Source organism: Balaenoptera acutorostrata, chromosome 11 (genome assembly GCF_949987535.1).
Source record: "Balaenoptera acutorostrata chromosome 11, mBalAcu1.1, whole genome shotgun sequence".
Taxonomy (NCBI): Eukaryota; Metazoa; Chordata; class Mammalia; order Artiodactyla; family Balaenopteridae; genus Balaenoptera; species Balaenoptera acutorostrata.
Genome location: NC_080074.1, coordinates 86,134,571 through 86,155,694, shown reverse-complemented (window position 1 = coordinate 86,155,694; position 21,124 = coordinate 86,134,571). Strand labels below are relative to the sequence as shown.

At 37.7% G+C, this 21,124-nt stretch overlaps 1 protein-coding gene across 7 annotated transcripts in view; it reads right to left on the bottom strand.

Annotated features, from left to right (window-relative positions):
- The window catches only part of DNAI7 (dynein axonemal intermediate chain 7), an 84,791-nt gene that overhangs the window by 25,564 nt on the left and 38,103 nt on the right, over positions 1-21,124 (bottom strand). For 5 of the 7 annotated variants that reach the window (XM_057556492.1, XM_057556495.1, XM_057556493.1 and 2 more), the window contains one exon: positions 6,378-6,422. The exons of the other annotated variants lie outside the window; for them this stretch is intronic. In XM_057556492.1, coding sequence (XP_057412475.1) covers positions 6,378-6,422 — 45 coding nt within the window. The remainder of the gene's footprint in view (positions 1-6,377; positions 6,423-21,124) is intronic. 7 annotated transcript variants of the gene reach the window in all.

Below are 21,124 nucleotides of genomic sequence, written 5' to 3'. Positions count from 1 at the left end.
TAATTCATTTCTAATCTCATAGCGTTGTGGTCAGAAAAGATGCTTGATATGATTTCAATTTTCTTAAATTTACTGAGGCTTGATTTGTGACCCAAGATGTGATCTATCCTGGAGAATGTTCCGTGCGCACTTGAGAAGAACGTGTAATCTGCTGTTTTTGGATGGAATGTCCTATATATATCAATTAAATCTATCGGGTCTATTGTGTCATTTAAAGCTTATGTTTCCTTATTTATTTTCAGTTTGGATGATCTGTCCATTGGCGTAAGTGACGTGTTAAAGTCCCCCACTATGATTGTGTTACTGTCAATTTCCTCTTTTATATCTGTTAGCAGTTGCCTTATGTATTGAGGTGCTCCTACGTTGGGTGCATATATATTTATAATTGTTATATCTTCTTCTTGGATTGATCCCTTGATCATTATGTAGTGTCCTTCCTTGTCTCTTGTAACATTTTTATTTTAAAGTCTATTTTATCTGATATGAGTATAGCTACTCCAGCTTTCTTTTGATTTCCATTTGCATGGAATATCTTTTTCCATCCCCTCACTTTCAGTCTGTATGTGTCCCTAGGTCTAAAGTGGGTCTCTTGTAGACAGCATATATATGCGTCTTGTTTTTGTATCCATTCAGCCATTCTATGTCTTTTGGTTGGGGCATTTAATCCATTCACCTTTAAGGTAATTATCGATATGTATGTTCCTATGACCATTTTCTTAATTGTTTTGGATTTGTTTTTGTAGGTCCTTTTCTTCTCTTGTGTTTCCCACTTAGAGAAGTTCCTTTAGCATTTGTTGTAGAGCTGGTTTGGTGGTGCTGAATTCTCGTAGCTTTTGCTTGTCTGTAAAGCTTTTGATTTCTCCATCAAATCTAAATGAGATCCTTGCGGGGTAGAGTAATCTTGGTTGTAGGTTCTTCCCTTTCATCACTTTAAGTATATCATGCCACTCCCTTCTGGCTTGCTGAGTTTCTGCTGAGAAATCAGCTGTTAACCTTATGGGAGTTCCCTTGTATGTTATTTGTCATTTTTCCCTTGCTGCTTTCAATAATTTTTCTTTGTGTTTAATTTTTGCCACTTTGATTGCTATGTGTCTCGGCGTGTTTCTCCTTGGGTTTATCCTGTATGGGACTCTCTGCACTTCCTGGACTTGGGTGGCTATTTCCTTTCCCATGTTAGGGAAGTTTTTGACTATAATCTCTTCAAATATTTTCTCTGGTCCTTTCTCTCTCTCTTCTCCTTCTGGGACCCCTATAATGTGAATGTTGTTGCGTTTAATGTTGTCCCAGAGGTCTCTTAGGCTGTCTTCATTTCTTTTCATTCTTTTTTCTTTAGTCTGTTCCACAGCAGTGAATTCCACCATTCTGTCTTCCAGGTCACTTATCCGTTCTTCTGCCTCAGTTATTCTGCTATTGATTCCTTCTAGTGTAGTTTTCATTTCAGTTATTGTATTGGTCATCTCTGTTTGTTTGTTCTTTAATTCTTCTAGGTCTTTGTTAATCATTTCTTGCATCGTCTCAATCTTTGCCTCCATTCTTATTCCGAGGTCCTGGATCATCTTCACTATCATTATTCTGAATTCTTTTTCTGGAAGGTTGCCTATCTCCACTTCATTTAGTTGTTTTTCTGCGGTTTTTTCTTGTTCCTTCATCTGGTATATAGCCCTCTGCCTTTTCATCTTGTCTATCTTTCTGTAACTGTGGTTTTTGGTCCACAGGCTGCAGGATTGTAGTTTTTCTTGCTTCTGCTGTCTGCCCTCTGGTGGTTGAGGCTATCTAAGAGGCTTGATGGGAGGCTCTGGTGGTGGGTAGAGCTGACTGTTGCTGTGGCGGTTGGAGCTCAGTAAAACTTTAATCCACTTGACTGTTGATGGGTGGGGCTGGGTTCCCTCCCTGTTGGTTGTTTCGCCTGAGGCAACCCAACACTGGAGCCTACCTGGGCTCTTTGGTGGGGTTAATGGCAGACTCTGGGAGGGCTCACGCCAAGGAGCACTTCCCAGAACCTCTGCTGCCAGTGTCCTTGTCCCCACGGTGAAACAGAGCCACCCCCTGCCTCTGCAGGAGACCCCCCAACACCAGCAGGTAGGTCTGGTTCAGTCTCCCCCAGGGTCACTGCTCCTTCCCCTGGGTCCCGATGCGCACACTACTTTGTGTGTGCCCTCCAAGAGTGGGGTCCCTGTTTCCCCCAGTCCTGTCGAAGTCCTGCAATCAATTCCCACTAGGCTTCAAAGTCTGATTCTCTAGGAATTCCTCCTCCCGTTGCCAGACCCCCAGGTTGGGAAGCCTGACATGGGGCTCAGAACCTTCCCTCCAGTGGGTGGACTTCTGTGGTATAAGTGTTCGCCAGTCTGTGAGTCACCCACCCAGCAGTTATGGGATTTAATTTTACTCTGATTGCGCCCCTCCTACCGTCTCACTGTGGCTTCTCCTCTGTCCTTGGACGTGGGGTATCCTCCTTGGTGAAGTCCAGGGTCTGCCTGTCAATGATTGTCCAGCAGCCAGTTGTGATTCTGGTGCTCTCGCAAGAGGGAGTGAGAGCACCTATCCTCATAGATTTTTAATTTATCCATGATGATGCCAAGAAGTCCCTGAATCTCTAAGGCCATTTATTTCATGCCTCCACACTTTTCCCTCTGAGCAGAACAATTTCCTTTCCTTCCCATCTAAACTCCTCCACGCCTATCAAAAGATTTAGCTCAAAGGTTACCTCATCAGAGAAGACTTCCAGTCTGTTCATTCTGGTTTTTTTTTTTTTTTAATTCATTTTGATCTCTTAACTCCCGTGCCTAATATCTCTCATTGCACATATCAGAACGTACGGTAACTGTTACACTTATCCACAATCATGTCAAATTCCTCATAAAAGGCACTTAGTAAATTTTATATTTCGTATATGTTTTATATATTATATATACTCATATATATATTAAATATATATACATATATACTCATATTTATGTTAAATCTGGTGTCTGTTTATTTATTTATTTTTGGCCGTGTTGGGTTTTTGTTGCTGCGCGTAGCTTTCTCTAGTTGCAGCGAACGGGGGCTACTTTCCTTGTGGTGCACGGGCTTCTCTTGTTGCGGTGGCTTCTCTTGTTGCAGAGCATGGGCTCTAGGCACGCGGGCTCAGTAGTTGTGGCTCATGGGCTCTAGAGCGCAGGCTCAGTAGTTGTGGTGCACGGGCTTAGTTACTCCGCAGCATGTAGGCTCTTCCGGAACCAGGCCTTGAACCCATGTCCCCTGCATTGGCAGGCGGATTCTTAACCACTGCGCCACCAGGGAAGCCTGACAAAGACTATTTTTAACTTGAACTTTAAAAAGTTCAAAGGCCCATTTTATTTATTATATCATGCATGCCCCTTAGATCACCAAAATATTTCTGAAGATAATTATTATTTTTAAAAAGCAACATTTCTCATATTTTGCTACACTTAAATTAGACTTTTCAAAAAATTTTCTAAGATATATCAATTGGAAAGACAGTATTAGCCAATACTGACATTATTTTAAATATTATTATTACACATTTAAATGAACTAAAATATGGTATTAAGAGCCCTCTAGTGGCAAAATTCTTAATAGACCCATGAAAAAGGAAGACAATTTGGACCATCTTCTAAACCTAAGAGATTTAATTTTTAAACTAACAAAGTACTAAATACTTGGTATTTGTAATCACATCACATATCAAGCATAATTAAAGTATTTTGGGCCATAGATTCCTGCATTATTATACTAATATTTGCCTTGCAATCAGCCTCCAAATTTATTAAAAAGATACAAGAAATGTATTATATTAAAATATGTCAACCTAAAATTATAAAAATAAGCAGCTTATCCTAAAGAAAAAGTTTTAAAAATAGAGAAATCTCTTCCTCTAAAGCCAAAACACAGTAAATTTACCTATTGATCCTACAGGTAGTTCCTAATTTACATACACTCACACAAACACATGTACACATACACATACAAGTTAAATTTCGTGAATTTATATGCCAGTTTAAAAAATGTATAACATATTTTACCATACCGAGAAAACAGTGTTATGAGTGACATTTAGGGTTATGATAGTTTCTATATTGCCGTGATTACAAAGGAATACAAACCTCACCACTGCCCATAAATATTGCTTCACATTCTGAGTTCCAACTGGACTGCAAGAAGCACACTTCTCCTGAGGCCGCTGTGGGGTTGGAAGTGAAGCCTTCCTATCACCACCTGTACTACACCAGATCACTCCAGGGGTCACAACTGCTGAGGAGAGGGTCCCAAGAATCCCTAGCGACAAGCTTGTAGATCCCCTAAAGTGGCAGAAATGGTTCCCAGCACACCCAACTGTAACTGAGAGTCTTAAGTGTCTCAAAAACACAGGATAATTTTAATGTGGGTACTGGTTGCATTCTTTGATACGAGTGATTGTTCTTACACAGGTTGTTCACAACAAATTAGACTCAAGTTAGGGCCTACTTTTAATCACTTAACCTTCCATTCATTCACTTATTCCTTCATTCATTCAATAAACATTTATCGAAACTCTATCGTGTACCAGGCCCTGTGCTTACTGTAAATATGAAATCTATCAGGATATCCTTGTCCTCGAGATCATAATTTAGTGTTTAAGTTAAGAATTTTAATAATTAAACAGAATGATAAGAGCATAGTAGAGATACATCTAATTTAGCCTGAAAATAAGGGGGGAACTTTGTGGAGGTAAAATTGAAAGTGATAAAATAAAATTTATATTTTAAAGCAGGACAAGAAAATTTAAGCATAACATATTCCCTGCCTGTATTGGGCCCTCCCTAATGTACAATGTGCATCTGTGTTATACATTAGCCAGACATCCTCAAAGGTGGGAATGCCTGCCACAAAGATCAATGTTTTTATCCTTTCTTCTGATGTCGGCAAAGTAACTTCTTAGAAGATTAGCATTCTTTCACAACTCTGTAAGGGGTCATGGTGATTTACTGCTCACTTTGTACACGCTTACGTGGATTATGTATCTTTGGTGAACTTTATGTAAAATGTCAGTGTGTGATTTTGATGTACAATCCTTTGTCTCGAAAACGTATATGACTGTGCCTTCGACTTCTAACAAGTGGAACAGTTCTCAGACCTTCTGAGAGTCTGTCTCCCAGGTTATGATTCTCAGTTTGGCTCAAATAAAATTCTATTTTTTCTTCTTAACTTGATTGTTAACTGAATTTTTGTCAACAAAGGTAAGTCTTAAAAGACAAGTAGATGTTAGGTAAAGTGGATGAGGATGACGGGAGGAAGGGAATCTCACAAGGACAGAATAGCAGGTGGAGTGTCATAGAGGCTTATCATGAACTGTCCCTTTTTAAAAAGAAAAAAATAAAAGGAAATATATTGTTTCATTTTCAATCAGGAAAGGAATGTGTGTTCAGTACTTATTTATTGAAAATTCAAACAATATAGAAGTATAAAGAGAATAAAAAATCACTGATAGTATACCATCATCCCATCCTTCTCACACTCCCTCCCCCCGGCTCCAAGATAGCCACTGTTTGGATAAGCAGGCTGCCAGATTTTTTTCTACGATTTCACAAATAAGTATTTTTTTCCCTTACAAAAACAGAACCCTATTGCAAATATAGTTTTGTATCTTGAAAAAAATATCTTAACAATGCATCTTAGGTATTTTCCCATATAAAAGTATATACGTTCTAGTCCAAGATGGCGACGTAGGAGTATCCCGAAGCCACTTCCTCCCACAAACACACTAAATCTACAGCTGCATATGGAACAATTTTCTCTGAAAAAAACCCGAAAACTAGCTGAGTGACTCCTACACATCGGGGGAATGGGAAAAAGCCCATATTGAAGCAGGTAGGAGAGGCTGAGACACAACCTCGCCATAAACCCACCCCTGCACAGCAAATCACAATCAGGAGGGAACTTACAAACACAAGCTTCTCCCCAAGGAACAAAGAGTTTGAACTCCACATCAGGCCTCAACTTTTAAGACTTGCACCTGAGAAACTAGCCCCCAAAACATCTAGCTTTGAAAGTCAAGAGGGCTTGCTTCCACCAGACCCAGAAGGCTATGCAAACTGAGAAGCAGTTTTTAAAGGGCCCCTGTGTGCAGACTCACCTGCCCCAGGGCCCAGGGCAGAGGTGGCCAACTGAAAACAACCTGACTTTCTGTGAAAGAGGCTTATTTGATTATCTTAAAGCATAGGCCTGAGGGGCAGGCATCTACTATTTAACACACAGCTAGGGGGCCTACTGAATTACTCTCCAAAAACAAGAGGCCAGCAGGTACCATATCTTTGTGCTCTCCTTCTATTTTGGCCCAGATCACCAGGATCTCCCAAAAAGGAGCTTGTATCACCCAGGGGACACCTCTTGCTCACCTGTCTCTGGTGGCCGGTGGGGCTCACATTCACAGGTCCTAGGGACTGAAACAAATGAAGAAAGAATTCTTAACTGGCTTAAAGAATTCTTAACCACCCCCAGGGCACAGCAGAGAGGCGACAGACTCAGGGGCTCAGTCTTTCTGTGAAAGAAGCCTATTAGTTTATCTTCATAGCTGTGGCTTGAAGGGTAGGCTTCTAACTGAACACACATCTAAGGGCCCACTGTAATCCTCCCTAGAGACCTCAGAAGGAAGGCACTATCTCTCTTGAGCACCAGTGTTTCCCAGGGGAAGCTTGTACATGTGTCTGGTGCCCTGGTTTTTACATTTGGTGCCCTGGTTTTTCTGGCTGCTGCCCAGGGCCTGGCCCTTGATTGCCTGGTTCTGTTGGCCAGGAGAGCTTGTATTCATGAGTTCAACAGGATGGTAGCAAAGAAAGAAACAGTTCTTAACTGGCTATCACCTCAAGGCTCAGCTCAGAGGGAGCAGAAAATCCCAGAAGACTATCTCCCAGTCCTCCCCTGAAAGATGCATACTTGTATACTTTAAAATTTGTTGCTTGAAGGTCTGGCTTCCAATCAGCCTGGACCTAGGTGCTGACTGAGCTCCTTCCTTTTGGGACACTGACAGGTCTTGGCACACCCTCAACTACTGGGAACCACTAAAAATAAAGTAGGTGCTTGGACAATCACAAAGAATTGAGAGACAACCAAGGCAGTGTTGAAGGATATATTTCATCTCCTACACTAGACTACTCCTTCAATACTGGGAGAGGTGGCTGTTTTATCTAACCAATACAGAGAGTCAAGAAAAGTGAAGAAACAGACGAATATATTCCAAACAAAAGAACAAGATAAAACCTCAGAAAAAGACCTTAATGAAACAGATGAGTGATTTACCTGATAAAGATCTCAGAATAATGGTCGTAGAGATGCTAACTGAGCCTAGGAGAAGAATAAAGGAACATACTGAGAATTTCAACAAAGATAAAATATAAGAAAGTATCAAATAGAAGTCACAGAGCCAAAGAATACAATAACTGAGCTGAAAAGTACAATAGAGAAATTCAATAGCAGATTAGATAAAGCTGGAAAAAAAGATCTGAGAACTCACAGACAAGGCAGTAGAACTCACCCAAGCAAAAAGAAAAATGAAAGATAGCTTAAGAGACTTATGGAACAACATCAAGCAGACCAACATTTGCATTATGGGGGTCCCAGAAGGAGAGGAGAGAGACAAGGGGGCAGAAAACTTATTTGAAGAAATAATGGATGAAAACTTCCCAACCTGGGGAAGGAAACAGACATTCAGATCCAGGAAGCCCAGAGAGTACCAAAAAAGATAAATTCAAAGAAGCCCACACCAAGACATTTTATAATTAAAGTGTCAAAATTTAAAGACAAGGAAGAATCTTAAAAACAGCAGGAGAAAAGCAACTTGTTACATACAAGGGAACCCCCATAAGATTACCAGTATATTTTTCAGCAGAAAATTTGCAGGCGAGAAGGGAGTGGCATAATGTATTCAATGAGCTGAAAGAAAAAAAAAAAACACAAAAACCGAAGCAAGAATACTCTACCCGTCAGTGTTTTCACACAGAATTGAAGAACAGAAAAAGTCTTCCAGACAAGCAAAAGCTAAGAGTTCATCACCACTAGACCAGCCTTACAAGAAATGTTAAAGGGACTTCTTTAAACTGAAATGAAAGGGTGCTAATTAGTAACAGGAAAACATATGAGAGTATAAAGAAAAATATCTGTAAAATTCAGAATAATGTTGTAAAAATGGTGGGTTAATCACTTATAAAGCTAGTATGAATGTTAAAAGACAAAGTAGTAAAAATAAATATAACTACAATATTTTGTTGAGAAAAACACAAGATAAAAATATGTAAATTATGACATCAAAATCATAAAACGTGGTGGGGGGTAAAAGTGTAGAGCTTTAGAATACATTCAAACTTAAATTGTTATCAATTTAAAATAGATTGTTATAAATATAAGTTGTTTTATGTAAGTCTTGTGGTAACCACAAAGCAAAAACCTATTGTAAATACACAAAAGACAAAGATAAAAGAATCTAAGCATACCAGTACAGAAAATCATAAAATCGCAAAGAAAGAGAACAAGAAAAGAAGAAAGGAACAGAGGAATTACAAAACATCCAGAAAACAATTACCACAATGGCAGTAAGTATATGCCTATCAATAAATACCTTAAATGTACACGGGGTAAATTCTCCAATCAAAAGACATAGACTGGCTGAATGGATAAAAACACAAGACCCAGCAATGTGCTGCCTGTAAGAGACTCACTTTAAATATAAAGACACACACAGACAGAAAGTGAGAGGATGAAAAGGGATATTCTATGCAAATAGAAACCAAAAGAAAGCTGGGGCAGCTATACTTTTATCAGCAAAAATAGACTTTAAGACAAAGAGTATAATAAAAGACAAAGAAGGTCATTACATAATGATAAAGGAGTTAATCTAATAAAAGAATACAACATTTGTAAATATTCACACACCCAACATAGGAGCACCTAATATATATAGCAAACAGACATAAAGGGAGAAACAGAAAGCAATACAATAGTAGTAGAAGACTTTAACACCCTACTTTCATCAATGGATAGATCATCCAGACAGAAACCAATAAGAAAACATTGGCCTTAAACAACACATTAGACAAGATAGACTTAACAGACATATACAGAATATTTCATCCAAAAGCAACAGAATACCCTTCCTTCTCAAGTGCACATGGAACATTCTCCAGGGTAGATCATATGTTAGGCCACAGAACAAATCTTAATAAATTTAAGAAAACTGGAATCATATCAAACATCTTTTCGGACAACAATGGTATGAAACTAGAAATCAACTACAAGAAAAAAACTAGAAAATTCACAAATATGTGGGGCTTAAACAACATGCTACTGAACAACCAATAGGTCAAAGAAGAAATCAAAAAAATATCTCGAGACAAATGAAAATGGAAATAAAATATACAGTGATAAATGCCTACATCAAGAAACGAAAAAGATCTCAGATAAACTACCTAACTTTACACCTCAAGAAACTAGAAAAAGAACAAATGAAGCCCAAAATTAGTAGAAGGAAGGAAATAACAAAGATCAGAGCAGAAATAAATGAAATAGAGACTAAAAAGACAATAAAACGATCAATAAAACTAAGAGCTCTTTTTTTGCAAAGATAAGCAAAATTGACAAAGCTTTAGGTAGATTTACCAAGAAAAACCCTAAGCCTAACTCCTAACCCGGGCCCTCCACCCAAACCCAAACCCCAAACCTAACCCCTGGCTCATACCTGTAACCTTACCTGTACTATAAACCCTAACTTAACCTTAACCAAAAAGCCATAAAATCATATTATCATATAACCATATAGCTATAGTCATAAACCATAACCATAAACCATAAACCTAACCATAACCAGAAATTGAAACCAGAACCATAATCCATAAATTATAACCAGCAACCGAAATCAGAACCACAAACCATAATTTATAACCAGAAACAATACACATAACCAGAAACCATATCCATAAGCCATCAACCATAACCGTTAACTGTAACCGTAACTAAAATATAAACCATAAATTATAAACCATATACTATAATCATAAACTCTAACCTTAACCCAGCCCCAGGTCAGCTCCCATACCAGCCCCAGCCCTAGCCTTAGTCCGCTAAACCAGCGGTCCCCAACCTTTCTGGCACCAGGGACCGGTTTTGTGGAAGACAATTTTTCCACGGACGGGAAGGGGGAGGGGGGCGGGGGGGGATGGTTCAGGCGGTAATGCAAGCACTGGGGAGCAATGGCAAGAGGCAGATGAAGCCTGGCTTGCTTACCCGCCGCTCACCTCCTGCTGTGCAGCTGGTTCCTAACGGGCAGCAGACCAGTAGCAGTCCGTGGCCCGCGGGTTGGGGACCCCTGCTCTAAACCACTAACACCAACCCCAATCTAATCAAATCATACAAAGACATTATACAAAGAAAACTACAGATCAACATTCCTTCTAAATATAGATGTAAGAATCCTTCACAAAATAATAGCAATATGAAACCAACAGCATATCGAAAAGATTATGCACCAAAAGCAAGTGTCTCTACACCAGAAATTCCAGGTTGTTAATATATTAAACCAAGCAATGTAATAGATTATTAAATTAAAACCATGTAATGTAATACATGACAATTATTGCGTGATCATGTAACTTGATGCAGAAAAAGCTTTAAACAAATGCCAGCGCAATTTCATCATATAAACACAAAAGTAGGAGGAAAGGGACATTTGTTCGATATGATACAAAGCATTAGACAAAACACACAGGAAGTATCATGCTCAATGTTGAGGACTGAAAGGTTTATCTCTGAATTCAGGAACAAGGCCACGGTGCTGGCTTTCACCATTGTTACAATATTGTACTGGAAATTCTACCCAGAGCAATGAGGAAAAACATAAAAGGCATCCACATATGAAAGGAGAAAGTAAAACCATGTCTATTCACAGACACAGATGACAGCATCTTACATATATGTTTCCAAAGAATCAACAGAAAAATTATTTGAGCTAGTCAACTAATACCAGCAAAGTTAGAGGACAAAATATCAATACACAAAAATCTGTTTATTTGTATGTACTAGCAATGAATATTCTCAAAAGGAATTTAAGAAGACAGTTACATTTTAAATAATGTCAACACCAATAAAATACTTAGGAATAGATTTAATCAAGGTACAAGACTGTACACTGAAAATCATACAACATGGCTGAAAGAAATGAAAGAAAACCTAAATAATGTGAAGACATCCCATGGTGATGGAAAGACTTAATATTGTTAAGATGGCAATAGTACATAATGCGATCTACAGATTCAAAGTGATTCCTGTGAAAATTCCTGAAGGCCTTTGGGAAGAAATACACAAGCTTATCCTAACATTCATATGAAATTTCAAGGGACCCCAAAGAGCCAAAACAATCTCAAAAATCAAAGTTGGAGGCTCACTCTTCCCAATTTCAGATCTTAGCACACAGCAACAGTAAAAACATTGTGATACTGGCATAGAGATATACATATAGATCAGTGGAATTGAATGGAAAACAGAAATAAACACATCCATCTATAGTCAATTGATTTTTGACAAGGGCGGAAAACATTAAATTGGGGAAAGAATGATCTTGTCAACAAATGGTGCTAGGCAACTGGCTATCTATGCACAGAGGGATGAAATGGGACTCTTACCTCATACCACATATAAAAATTAACTCAAAATAGACAAAAGGCTTAGTCAGCCCTCCATATATGTGGGTTCTGCATCCACAAATTCAACCAATTGTGGATCAAAAATATTCCAAAAAATAATTCTAGAAGGTTACAAAATGAAAAACTTGAATTTGCCTTGCTGGTAACTATTTACGTAGCATTTACATCGTATTTACAACTATTTATATAACATTTACATTGTATTAGATATTATAAGTAATCTTGAGATGATTTAAAGTATATGGGAATATGTGTGTAGGATATATGCAAATATTATGCTATTTTATATAAGGGACTTGACCATCTGCGAATTTTGGTATCCACAGGGCAGTCCTGGAACCATTCCTTCATGGATACTGAAGAATGACTGTATAAACTCTAGAAGAAAACATGGGGATAAATCTTCATGACCTTGGATTTAGCAATGGTTTCTTAGATCTGACACCAAGGCACAGGCAATGAAAGAAAAATATAGATAAATTGGATTTCCTCAAAATTAAAAACTTTTGTGCATCAAAAGACACAATCCAGAAAGTGGAAAGACAGCCCACAGAATGGAAGAAAATATTTGCACATTTTAATACGTCTGGTAAAAAGTCTGTTATCCAGAACATATCAAGAACTTTTACAACTCATCAACAAAAAGACAAGCCAATTTTTTAAATGGACAAAGGACTTGAATAGACCCTTCTCCAGATAAGACATACACATGGTCCACAAGCACATGAAAAGATGTCAAATATCAAAATAGTAAAAATGGTGTGAGGCCATGGGCAATTATTAGGGTGGTAGCCTCTACAAAACTTCAAGGTGCTTGGATGAGGATAGCTGCAATGACAAGTGCCATGTGGTTAACGGAGGAGTATCTGATGAGTGATGTTAAGTCTGTTTGGTGCAAACAGATTAAGCTGGTTATAATTATTCCTCATAAGGATAATATAAGGGATGGATCCACTATGTAGTTTAAGGGGTTTAGGATTATTGTGATTTGTAGTATACCATAGCCACCAAGTTTGAGTAGTACAGCTGCAAGAACTACAGATCTGGCAGTGGGAATTCTACATGCCCCTTTGGCTGTCTGAGGTGTAATCTGTAGAGGGGCATTTTTTACTGTAAAAGCTATCATGCATGCTAATCAGGTGAAAATATTGAATCAAGAGTTTGATATTGTTTGGGCTCAGTACTGGATTATTAAAAAGTTTAGTGAACCTATAATATTTTGGATATATACTAGAGCAACTAGAAGTGGAAGAGATCATACTAGTGCATAAAATAAAAAGTAAATTCCTGCAGTGAGTAGTTCTGTTTGGTTTCCTCAGCGAGAGATAGTAATTAATGCTGGGACTAGTGTTTTTTCGAATAAGAATGAATCAAATCAATCCTGTGGCAGTGAAAGTTATAATTAGGAATATCTGTAGCATAAATAATATAGTGATATATAGGGGCAGTTAATTTGAGCTAGTGATTCTTTAGATAGGAGGAATTGGCTGGCTATGAGTATTAGTGATGAGTCATGTCAAAGTAAAAGTGCTGATAGAGAATCAGAGAAGATTAATGAAAAGTTAAGGTTGTTGTCATTAAATTTGTCAAGAAGGAATAAGCTAATAAAACTAGTAAACTGAAAGTGGTGGTATTAATTCAAATTATATATTTTTAATAATCATGTTAGTGGTATTAATAGGTGGCATAATAATTTTTAAAATTGGAGAAGGCTGAGATCTTGTACATAATCAATATCATAGCTGTTTGATACTATTACTAGCAGGGATAATCTTAGTGCGGCTTTGCAGGCTGTGAAAACTGGTAAGATGATGGGTATTATGCTAGCTAGAGGGAAATGGATGTTTAGGAGTATTAGGGTTGCCATAATGAATAATGATATTATTCCTTCCAGAAATAGTAGGGAGGATATTAAGTGGAATTGGTATATTAATACTCCCTAAGGGAAACTGTAAATGCTAGAATAATATTTATGTAGACGAAAGGAACTTGATAATTATGAATTTAATCATAATTTAATGAGCCAAAATAATTTGCTTTAATTTAAACTAATTACCATATTTGGTCCACTCTAACCCCTTTTGAGTCCACTTGTAGGCTAAACTTATTGCTAGCAGTGAAATTAGGAGTAGCACTATAATGAGTATTGTCATTAGATTGTTTGTTTGGGACGCTCAGGGTAGGGGCAGAAAGATCATTTCTAGGTCAAAGAGGAGAACCATAATGGACACTGTGAAAAATTTTATGAAAAAGGGTAGGCATGCTGATCCTGCAGTGTCAAATCCACATTTGTAAGGACTTGATTTTTCTGTGTGTTTAGTTGGGGAAGTTAGAATGTGATAAATACAAGTAATGAGGCTTTTTTGGATGATGTCTTGTCATCATTGATACATTGTTAGGATGTTGGTTAATAAGCCCAAGGATAATAAAAAGGTTGAGTTTAAATGGAATCATATGACTAGACCAGATGTTCTGTGAGGGGCTGAGAGGGCTCCTGTAAGAGGTCAGGGCCTGGGATTTACTATATGGAATGCATGGGTTTGGTGGGTCATTACGTGTCATTGTGTAAGTAGAGGCTTACTAGCAGGGTGTATACGTAAGCTTGAATAAGGGCTGCTGCAAATTCAAGGATCGTGAGTAGAATGAGAATAACAAATGTAATGAAGGCTGTGGTAGCGATAATGCTTATTAGGGCCAGGGTTGCCCCTTCAATTAAATAAATTAATAGATGGCCAGCTGTGATATTAGTCATTAGTCATACAGCTAGGGCCATTGGTTGGACAAATAAGCCAACAGTTTAAATAATTACTAGCACAGGGATAAGAGAAATTGGTGTTCCTTGTGGTAGAAAGTGGGCTAGAGATGCTTTTGTTTTATGGTGGAAGCATAATTACAGTTCCTGCTCATAAAGGGATTGCTATTCCCAAATCTATTGCAAGTTGTGTGGTGGGTGTAATGAATGTGGTTAAGAGAGCACTATTTATACTATAAACAAAAATTACCTCAAAATGGATTAAACATTTGAACATAGATCTGAAACCACCAAACTCCTAAAAGAAAACATAGGTGGGGTAAATTCCTTGACATCAGTCTTGGCAATGATTTTTTGGATTTGACACCAAAAGCAAGTGTAACAAAAGCAAAAATAAACAAGTGGGACAACATCGAACAAGAAAGCTTCCGCACAGCAGAAGAAACAAGTGACAAAATGAAAAGGCAACCTACCAAATGTGAGAAAATATTTGCAAATCAAATATCTGATAAGAGGTTAATATTCAAAATGCATGAAGAACTCATACAACTCAATAGCAAAAATGGGGCTTCCCTGGTGGCGCAGTGGTTAAGAATCCGCCTGCCAATGCAGGGGACACAGGTTTGATTTCTGGTCCGGGAGGGTCCCACATGCCATGGAGCAAATAAGCCCGTGAGCCACAACTACTGAGCCTGCGCTCTGAAGCCTGCAAACCACAACTACCGAGCCCGCATGCCTGGAGCCTGTGCTCTGCAACAAGAGAAGCCACCAAACTGAGAATCCTGCGCACCGCAATGAGGAGTGGCCCATGCTCGCCGCAACTAGAGAAAGCCCGCGCACAGCAACGAAGACCCAACACAGCCAAAAAAAAAAAAAGCAAAAACGCCCAACATTCCAAATAAAAAATGGGCAGAGGATATGAATAGACATTTTTCAAAAGAAGACATACAGATGGCCAAAAGGCACATGAAAAGGTGCTCAACATCACTAGTCATCAGGGAAATGCAAATCAAAACCACAATGAAATATCACCTGTTAGAATAGCTATTACCAAAAAGACAAGAAATAAGTGCTGGTGAGAATGTGGAGAAAAGGGAATCCTTGTGCACTGTTGGTGGGAACGTAAACTGGTGCAGCCACTATGGAAAACATTATGGAGTTTCCTCAAAAATTAAAAATAAAACTACCATATGATCCAGCAATCCCATTTTTGGGTACTTATCTGAAGGAAACAAAAATACTAACTCAAAAGGATGTATGCACCTCCATGTTCATTGCAGCACTATTCACAATAGCCAAGACATGGAAGCAATGTAAGAGTTCATCAATGGATGAATGGATAAAGAAAACATGATATATAGAGATAATGGAATAATATTCAGCTATAAAAAATAAGGAAATCTTGCCACTTGAGACCACATGGTGGACCCTGAGGGCATTATGCTATGTGAAATGTCAGACAGAGAAAGACAAATACAATATAATCTCATTTTTTTGTGGAATCTAAAAAAAAAAAAAGTGAACTCAGATACAGAGAACAGATTGGTGGTTGCCAGCCTCAGGGGTGCAGGTGGACAAAATGGGTGAAGGTGGCCAAAAGGCACAAACCTCCGGTTATAAATAAATAAATTCTTGGGTTGAAATGTACAACATGGTGACTATAGTCAATAATACTGTATTTTATATTTGAAAGTTGGTAAGAGAGATCTTAAAAGTTCTCATCACAAGAAAAGAATTGCAGCTATGTGTGATGACGAATGTTAACTCGACTTATGGAGATTATTTCACAGTATATAGAAATATCAAATCATTGTGTTGTATACCTGAAACTAATATAATGCCGTATGTCAAGTATATCTCAATAAAAGTTTTTTTAATTAAAAAAAGGATATAAAATCTATATCATCATTTTGAAAGGCTACTACTTGACTGAATATTTTATAATCTGTGGACTATATTTGCTAATATAAAAAAATTTCAACGAACATTGTAGCATTCATTTTAATTTACTTGTCCTATTATTTCATAATAATAAATCACTAAAATTAAAATCACTAATAGGTACATTTACATAGTGCCAAATTTCCCTTAAGATTGTACAATTTTTTTAACAACAGTATGTGAAAATGCCTGCAACCTCTCATGCTCAACCTGATAAGAAGTGATATAATGTCGGTTCTAATTTGATTATTTATTTGGTTATTTTTTCATATTTTTATTGACTAGTTGCATTTCTCTTCTCATCTGTCTACTCAAGTCCTTTGCTTAATTTTATATTAGGAAATTGTCTTACCAATTTGTATGAGTTCTTTTTTTTTTTTAATACAGCAGGTTCTTATAAGTCACCAATTTTATACACATCAGTGTATACATGCCAATCCCAATCGCCCAATTCATCACACCACCACCACCACACCCCACCCGCTTTCCCCCCTTGGTGTCCATACGTTTGTTCTCTACATCTGTGTCTCAATTTCTACCCTGCAAACTGGCTCATCTGTACCATTTTTCCAGGTTCCACATATATGTGTTAATATACAATATTTGTTTTTCTCTTTCTGACTTACTTCACTCTGTATGACAGTCTCTAGATCCATCCATGTCTCAACAGATGACTCAATTTCATTCCTTTTTATGGCTGAGTAATATTCCATTGTATATATGTACCACATCTTCTTTATCCATTTGTCGGTCGATGGGCATTTAGGTTGCTTCCATGACCTGGCTATTGTAAATAGTGCTGCAATGAACATAGGGGTGCATGTGTCTTTTTGAATTATCGTTTCCTCTGGGTATATGCCCAGTAGTGGGATTGCTGGATGATATGGTAATTCTATTTTTAGTTTTTTAAGGAACCTCCATACTGTTCTCCATAGTGGCTGTATCAATTTACATTCCCACCAACAGTGCAAGAGGGTTCCCTTTTCTCCACAACCTCTCCAGCATTTGTTGTTTGTAGATTTTCTGATGATGCCCATTCTAATGGGTGTGAGGGGATACCTCATTGTAGTTTTGATTTGCATTTCTCTAATAATTAGTGACACTGAGCAGCTTTTCATGTGCTTCTTGGCCATCAGTATGTCTTCTTTGGAGAAATGTCTATCTAGGTCTTCTGCCCATTTTTGGATTGGGTTGTTTGTTTTTTTAATACTGAGCTGCATGAGTTGTTTATATATTTTGGAGATAAATCCTTTGTCTGTTGATTCATTTGCAAATATTTTCTCCCATTCTGAGGGCTGTCTTTTTGTCTTGTTTATGGTTTCCTTTGCTGTACAAAAGCTCTGAAGTTTCATTAGGTCCCATTTGTTTATTTTTGTTTTTATTTCCATTACTCTAGGAGGTGGATCAAAAAAGATCTTGCTGTGATTTATGTCAAAGAGTGTTCTTCCTATGTTTTCCTCTAAGAGTTTTAGAGTGTCCAGTCTTATATTTAGGTCTCTAATCCATTTTGAGTTTATTTTTGTGTATGGTGTTAGGGAGTATTCTAATTTCATTCTTTTACATGTAGCTGTCCAGTTTCCCCAGCACCATTTATTGAAGAGACTGTCTTTTCTCCATTGTACACCCTTGCCTCCTTTGTCATAGATTAGTTGACCATAGGTGCGTGGGTTTATCTCTGGGCTTTCTATCTTGTTCCATTGATCCATGCTTCTGTTTTTGTGCCAGTACCATATTATCTTGATTACTGTAGCTTTGTAGTATAGTCTGAAGTCAGGGAGCCTGATTCTTCCAGCTCCGTTTTTTTCCCTCAAGACTGCTTTGGCTATTTGGAGTCTTTTGTGTCTCCATACAAATTTTAAGATTTTTTGTTCTAGTTCCGTAAAAAATGCCATTGGTAATTTGATAGGGATTGTGTTGAATCTGTAGATTGCTTTGGGTAGTATAGTCATTTTCACAATATTGATTCTTCCAATCCAAGAACATGGTATATCTCTCCATCTGTTGGTATCATCTTTAATTTCTTTCATCAATGTCTTATACTTTTCTGCATACAGGTCTTTTGTCTCCCTAGGTAGGTTGATTCCTAGGTATTTTATTGTTTTTGTTGCAATGGTAAATGGGAGTGTTTCCTTAATTTCTCTTTCAGATTTTTCATCATTAGTGTGTAGGAATGCAAGAGATTTCTGTGCATTAATTTTGTATCCTGCAACTTTACCAAATTCATTGATTAGCTCTTGTAGTTTTCTGGTGGCATCTTTTTTTTTTTTTAATTAATTAATTAATTAATTTATTTATTTATTTTTGGCTGTGTTGGGTCTTCGTTTCTGTGCGAGGGCTTTCTCCAGTTGCGGCGAGCGGGGGCCACTCTTCATCGCGGTGCGCGGGCCTCTCACTATCGCGGCCTCTCGTTGTGGGGCACAGGCTCCAGACGCACAGGCTCAGTAGTTGTGGCTCACGGGCCCAGTTGCTCCGCGGCATGTGGGATCTTCCCAGACCGGGGCTCGAACCCGTGTCCCCTGCATTGGCAGGCAGATTCTCAACCACTGCGCCACCAGGGAAGCCTGGTGGCATCTTTAGGATTCTCTATGTATAGTATCATGTCATCTGCCGTGAAGACATGTTTTATTTCTTCTTTTCCAATTTGTATTCCTTTTACTTCTTCTTTTCCAATTTGTATTCCTTTTCTTTCTTTTTCTTCTCTGGCTGCCATGGCTAAGACTTCCAAAACTATGTTGAATAATAGTGGTGAGAGTGGACATCCTTGTCTTGTTCCTGATCTTAGAGGAAATGCTTTCAGTTTTTCACCATTGAGAATGATGTTTGCTGTGGGTTTGTCGTATATGGCCTTTATTATGTTGAGGTAGGTTCCCTCTATGCGAACCTTCTGGAGAGTTTTTATCATAAATGGGTGTTGAATTTTGTCAAAAGCTTTTTCTGCATCTATTGAGATGATCATATGGTTTTTCTTCTTCAATTTGTTAATATGGTGTATCACACTGATTGATTTGCGTATATTGAAGAATCCTTGCATCCCTGGGATAAATCCCACTTGATCATGGTGTATGATCCTTTTAATGTGTTGTTGGATTCTGTTTGCTAGTATTTTGTTGAGGATTTTTGCATCTATATTCATCAGTGATATTGGTCTGTAATTTTCTTTTTTTACAGTATCTTTGTCTGGTTTTGGTATCAGGGTGATGGTGACCTCATAGAATGAGTTTGGGAGTGTTCCTTCCTCTGCAATTTTTTGGAAGAGTTTGAGAAGGATGGGTGTTAGCTCTTCTCTAAATGTTTGATAGAATTCACCTGTGAAGCCATCTGGTCCTGGACTTTGGTTTGTTGGAAGATTTTTAATCACAGTTTCAATTTCATTACTTGTGATTGGTCTGTTCATATTTTCTATTTCTTCCTGGCTCAGTCTTGGAAGGTTATACCTTTCTAAGAATTTGTGCATTTCTTCCAGGTTGTCCATTTTATTGGCATAGAGTTGCTTGTAGTCATGTCTTAGGATGCTTTGTATTTCTGTGGTGTCTGTTGTAACTTCTCCTTTTTCATTTCTAATTTTATTGATTTGAGTCCTCTCCCTGTTTTTCTTGATGAGTCTGGCTAATGGTTTATCAATTTTGTTTATATTCTCAAAGAATCAGCTTTTAGCTTTATTGATTTTTGCTATTGTTTTCTTTGTTTCTATTTCATTTATTTCTGCTCTGATCTTTATGATTTCTTTCCTTCTGCTAACTTTGGGTTTTGTTTGTTTTTCTTCCTCTAGTTCCTTTAGGTGTAAGGTTAGATTGTTTATTTGAGATTTTTCTTGTTTCTTGAGGTAGGCTTGTATAGCTATAAACTTCCCTCTTAGAACTGCTTTTGCTGCATCACATAGGTTTTGGATCATCGTGTTTTCATTGTCATTTATCTCTAGGTACTTTTTGATTTCCTCTTTGATTTCTTCAGTGATCTCTTAGTTATTTAGTAACGTATTGTTTAGCCTCCATTTGTTTGTATTTTTTACGTTTTTCCCCCTGTAATTCATTTCTAATCTCATAGCATTGTGGTCAGAAAATATGCTTGATATGATTTCAGTTTTCTTAAATTTACTGAGGCTTGATTTGTGACCCAAGATGTCATCTATCCTGGAGAACGTTCTGTGAGCACTTGAGAAGAAAGTGTAATCTGCTGTTTTTGGATGGAATGTCCTATAAATATCAATTAAATCTATCTGGTCTATTGTGTCATTTAAAGCCTCTGTTTCCTTATTTATTTTCATTTTGGATGATCTGTCCATTGGTGTAAGTGAGGTGTTAAAGTCCCCCACTATGATTGTGTTACTGTCAATTTCCCTTTATAGCTGTTAGCAGTTGCCTTATGTATTGAGCTGCTCCTATGTTGGGTGCATATATATTTATAATTGTTATATCTTCTTCTTGGATTGATCCCTTGATCATTATGTAGTGTCCTTCCTTGTCTCTTGTAGCATTCTTTATTTTAAAGTCTACTTTATCTGATATGAGTATTGCTACTCCAGCTTTCTTTTGATTTCCATTTGCATGGAATATCTTTTTCCATCCCCTCACTTTCAGCCTGTATGTGTCCCTAGGTCTGAAGTGGGTCTCTTGTAGACAGCATATATATGGGTCTTGTTTTTGTATCCATTCAGCAAGCCTGTGTCTTTTGGTTGGAGCATTTAATCCATTCACGTTTCAGGTAATTATCAATATGTATGTTCCTAGACCATTTTCTTAATTGTTTTGGGTTTGTTTTTGTA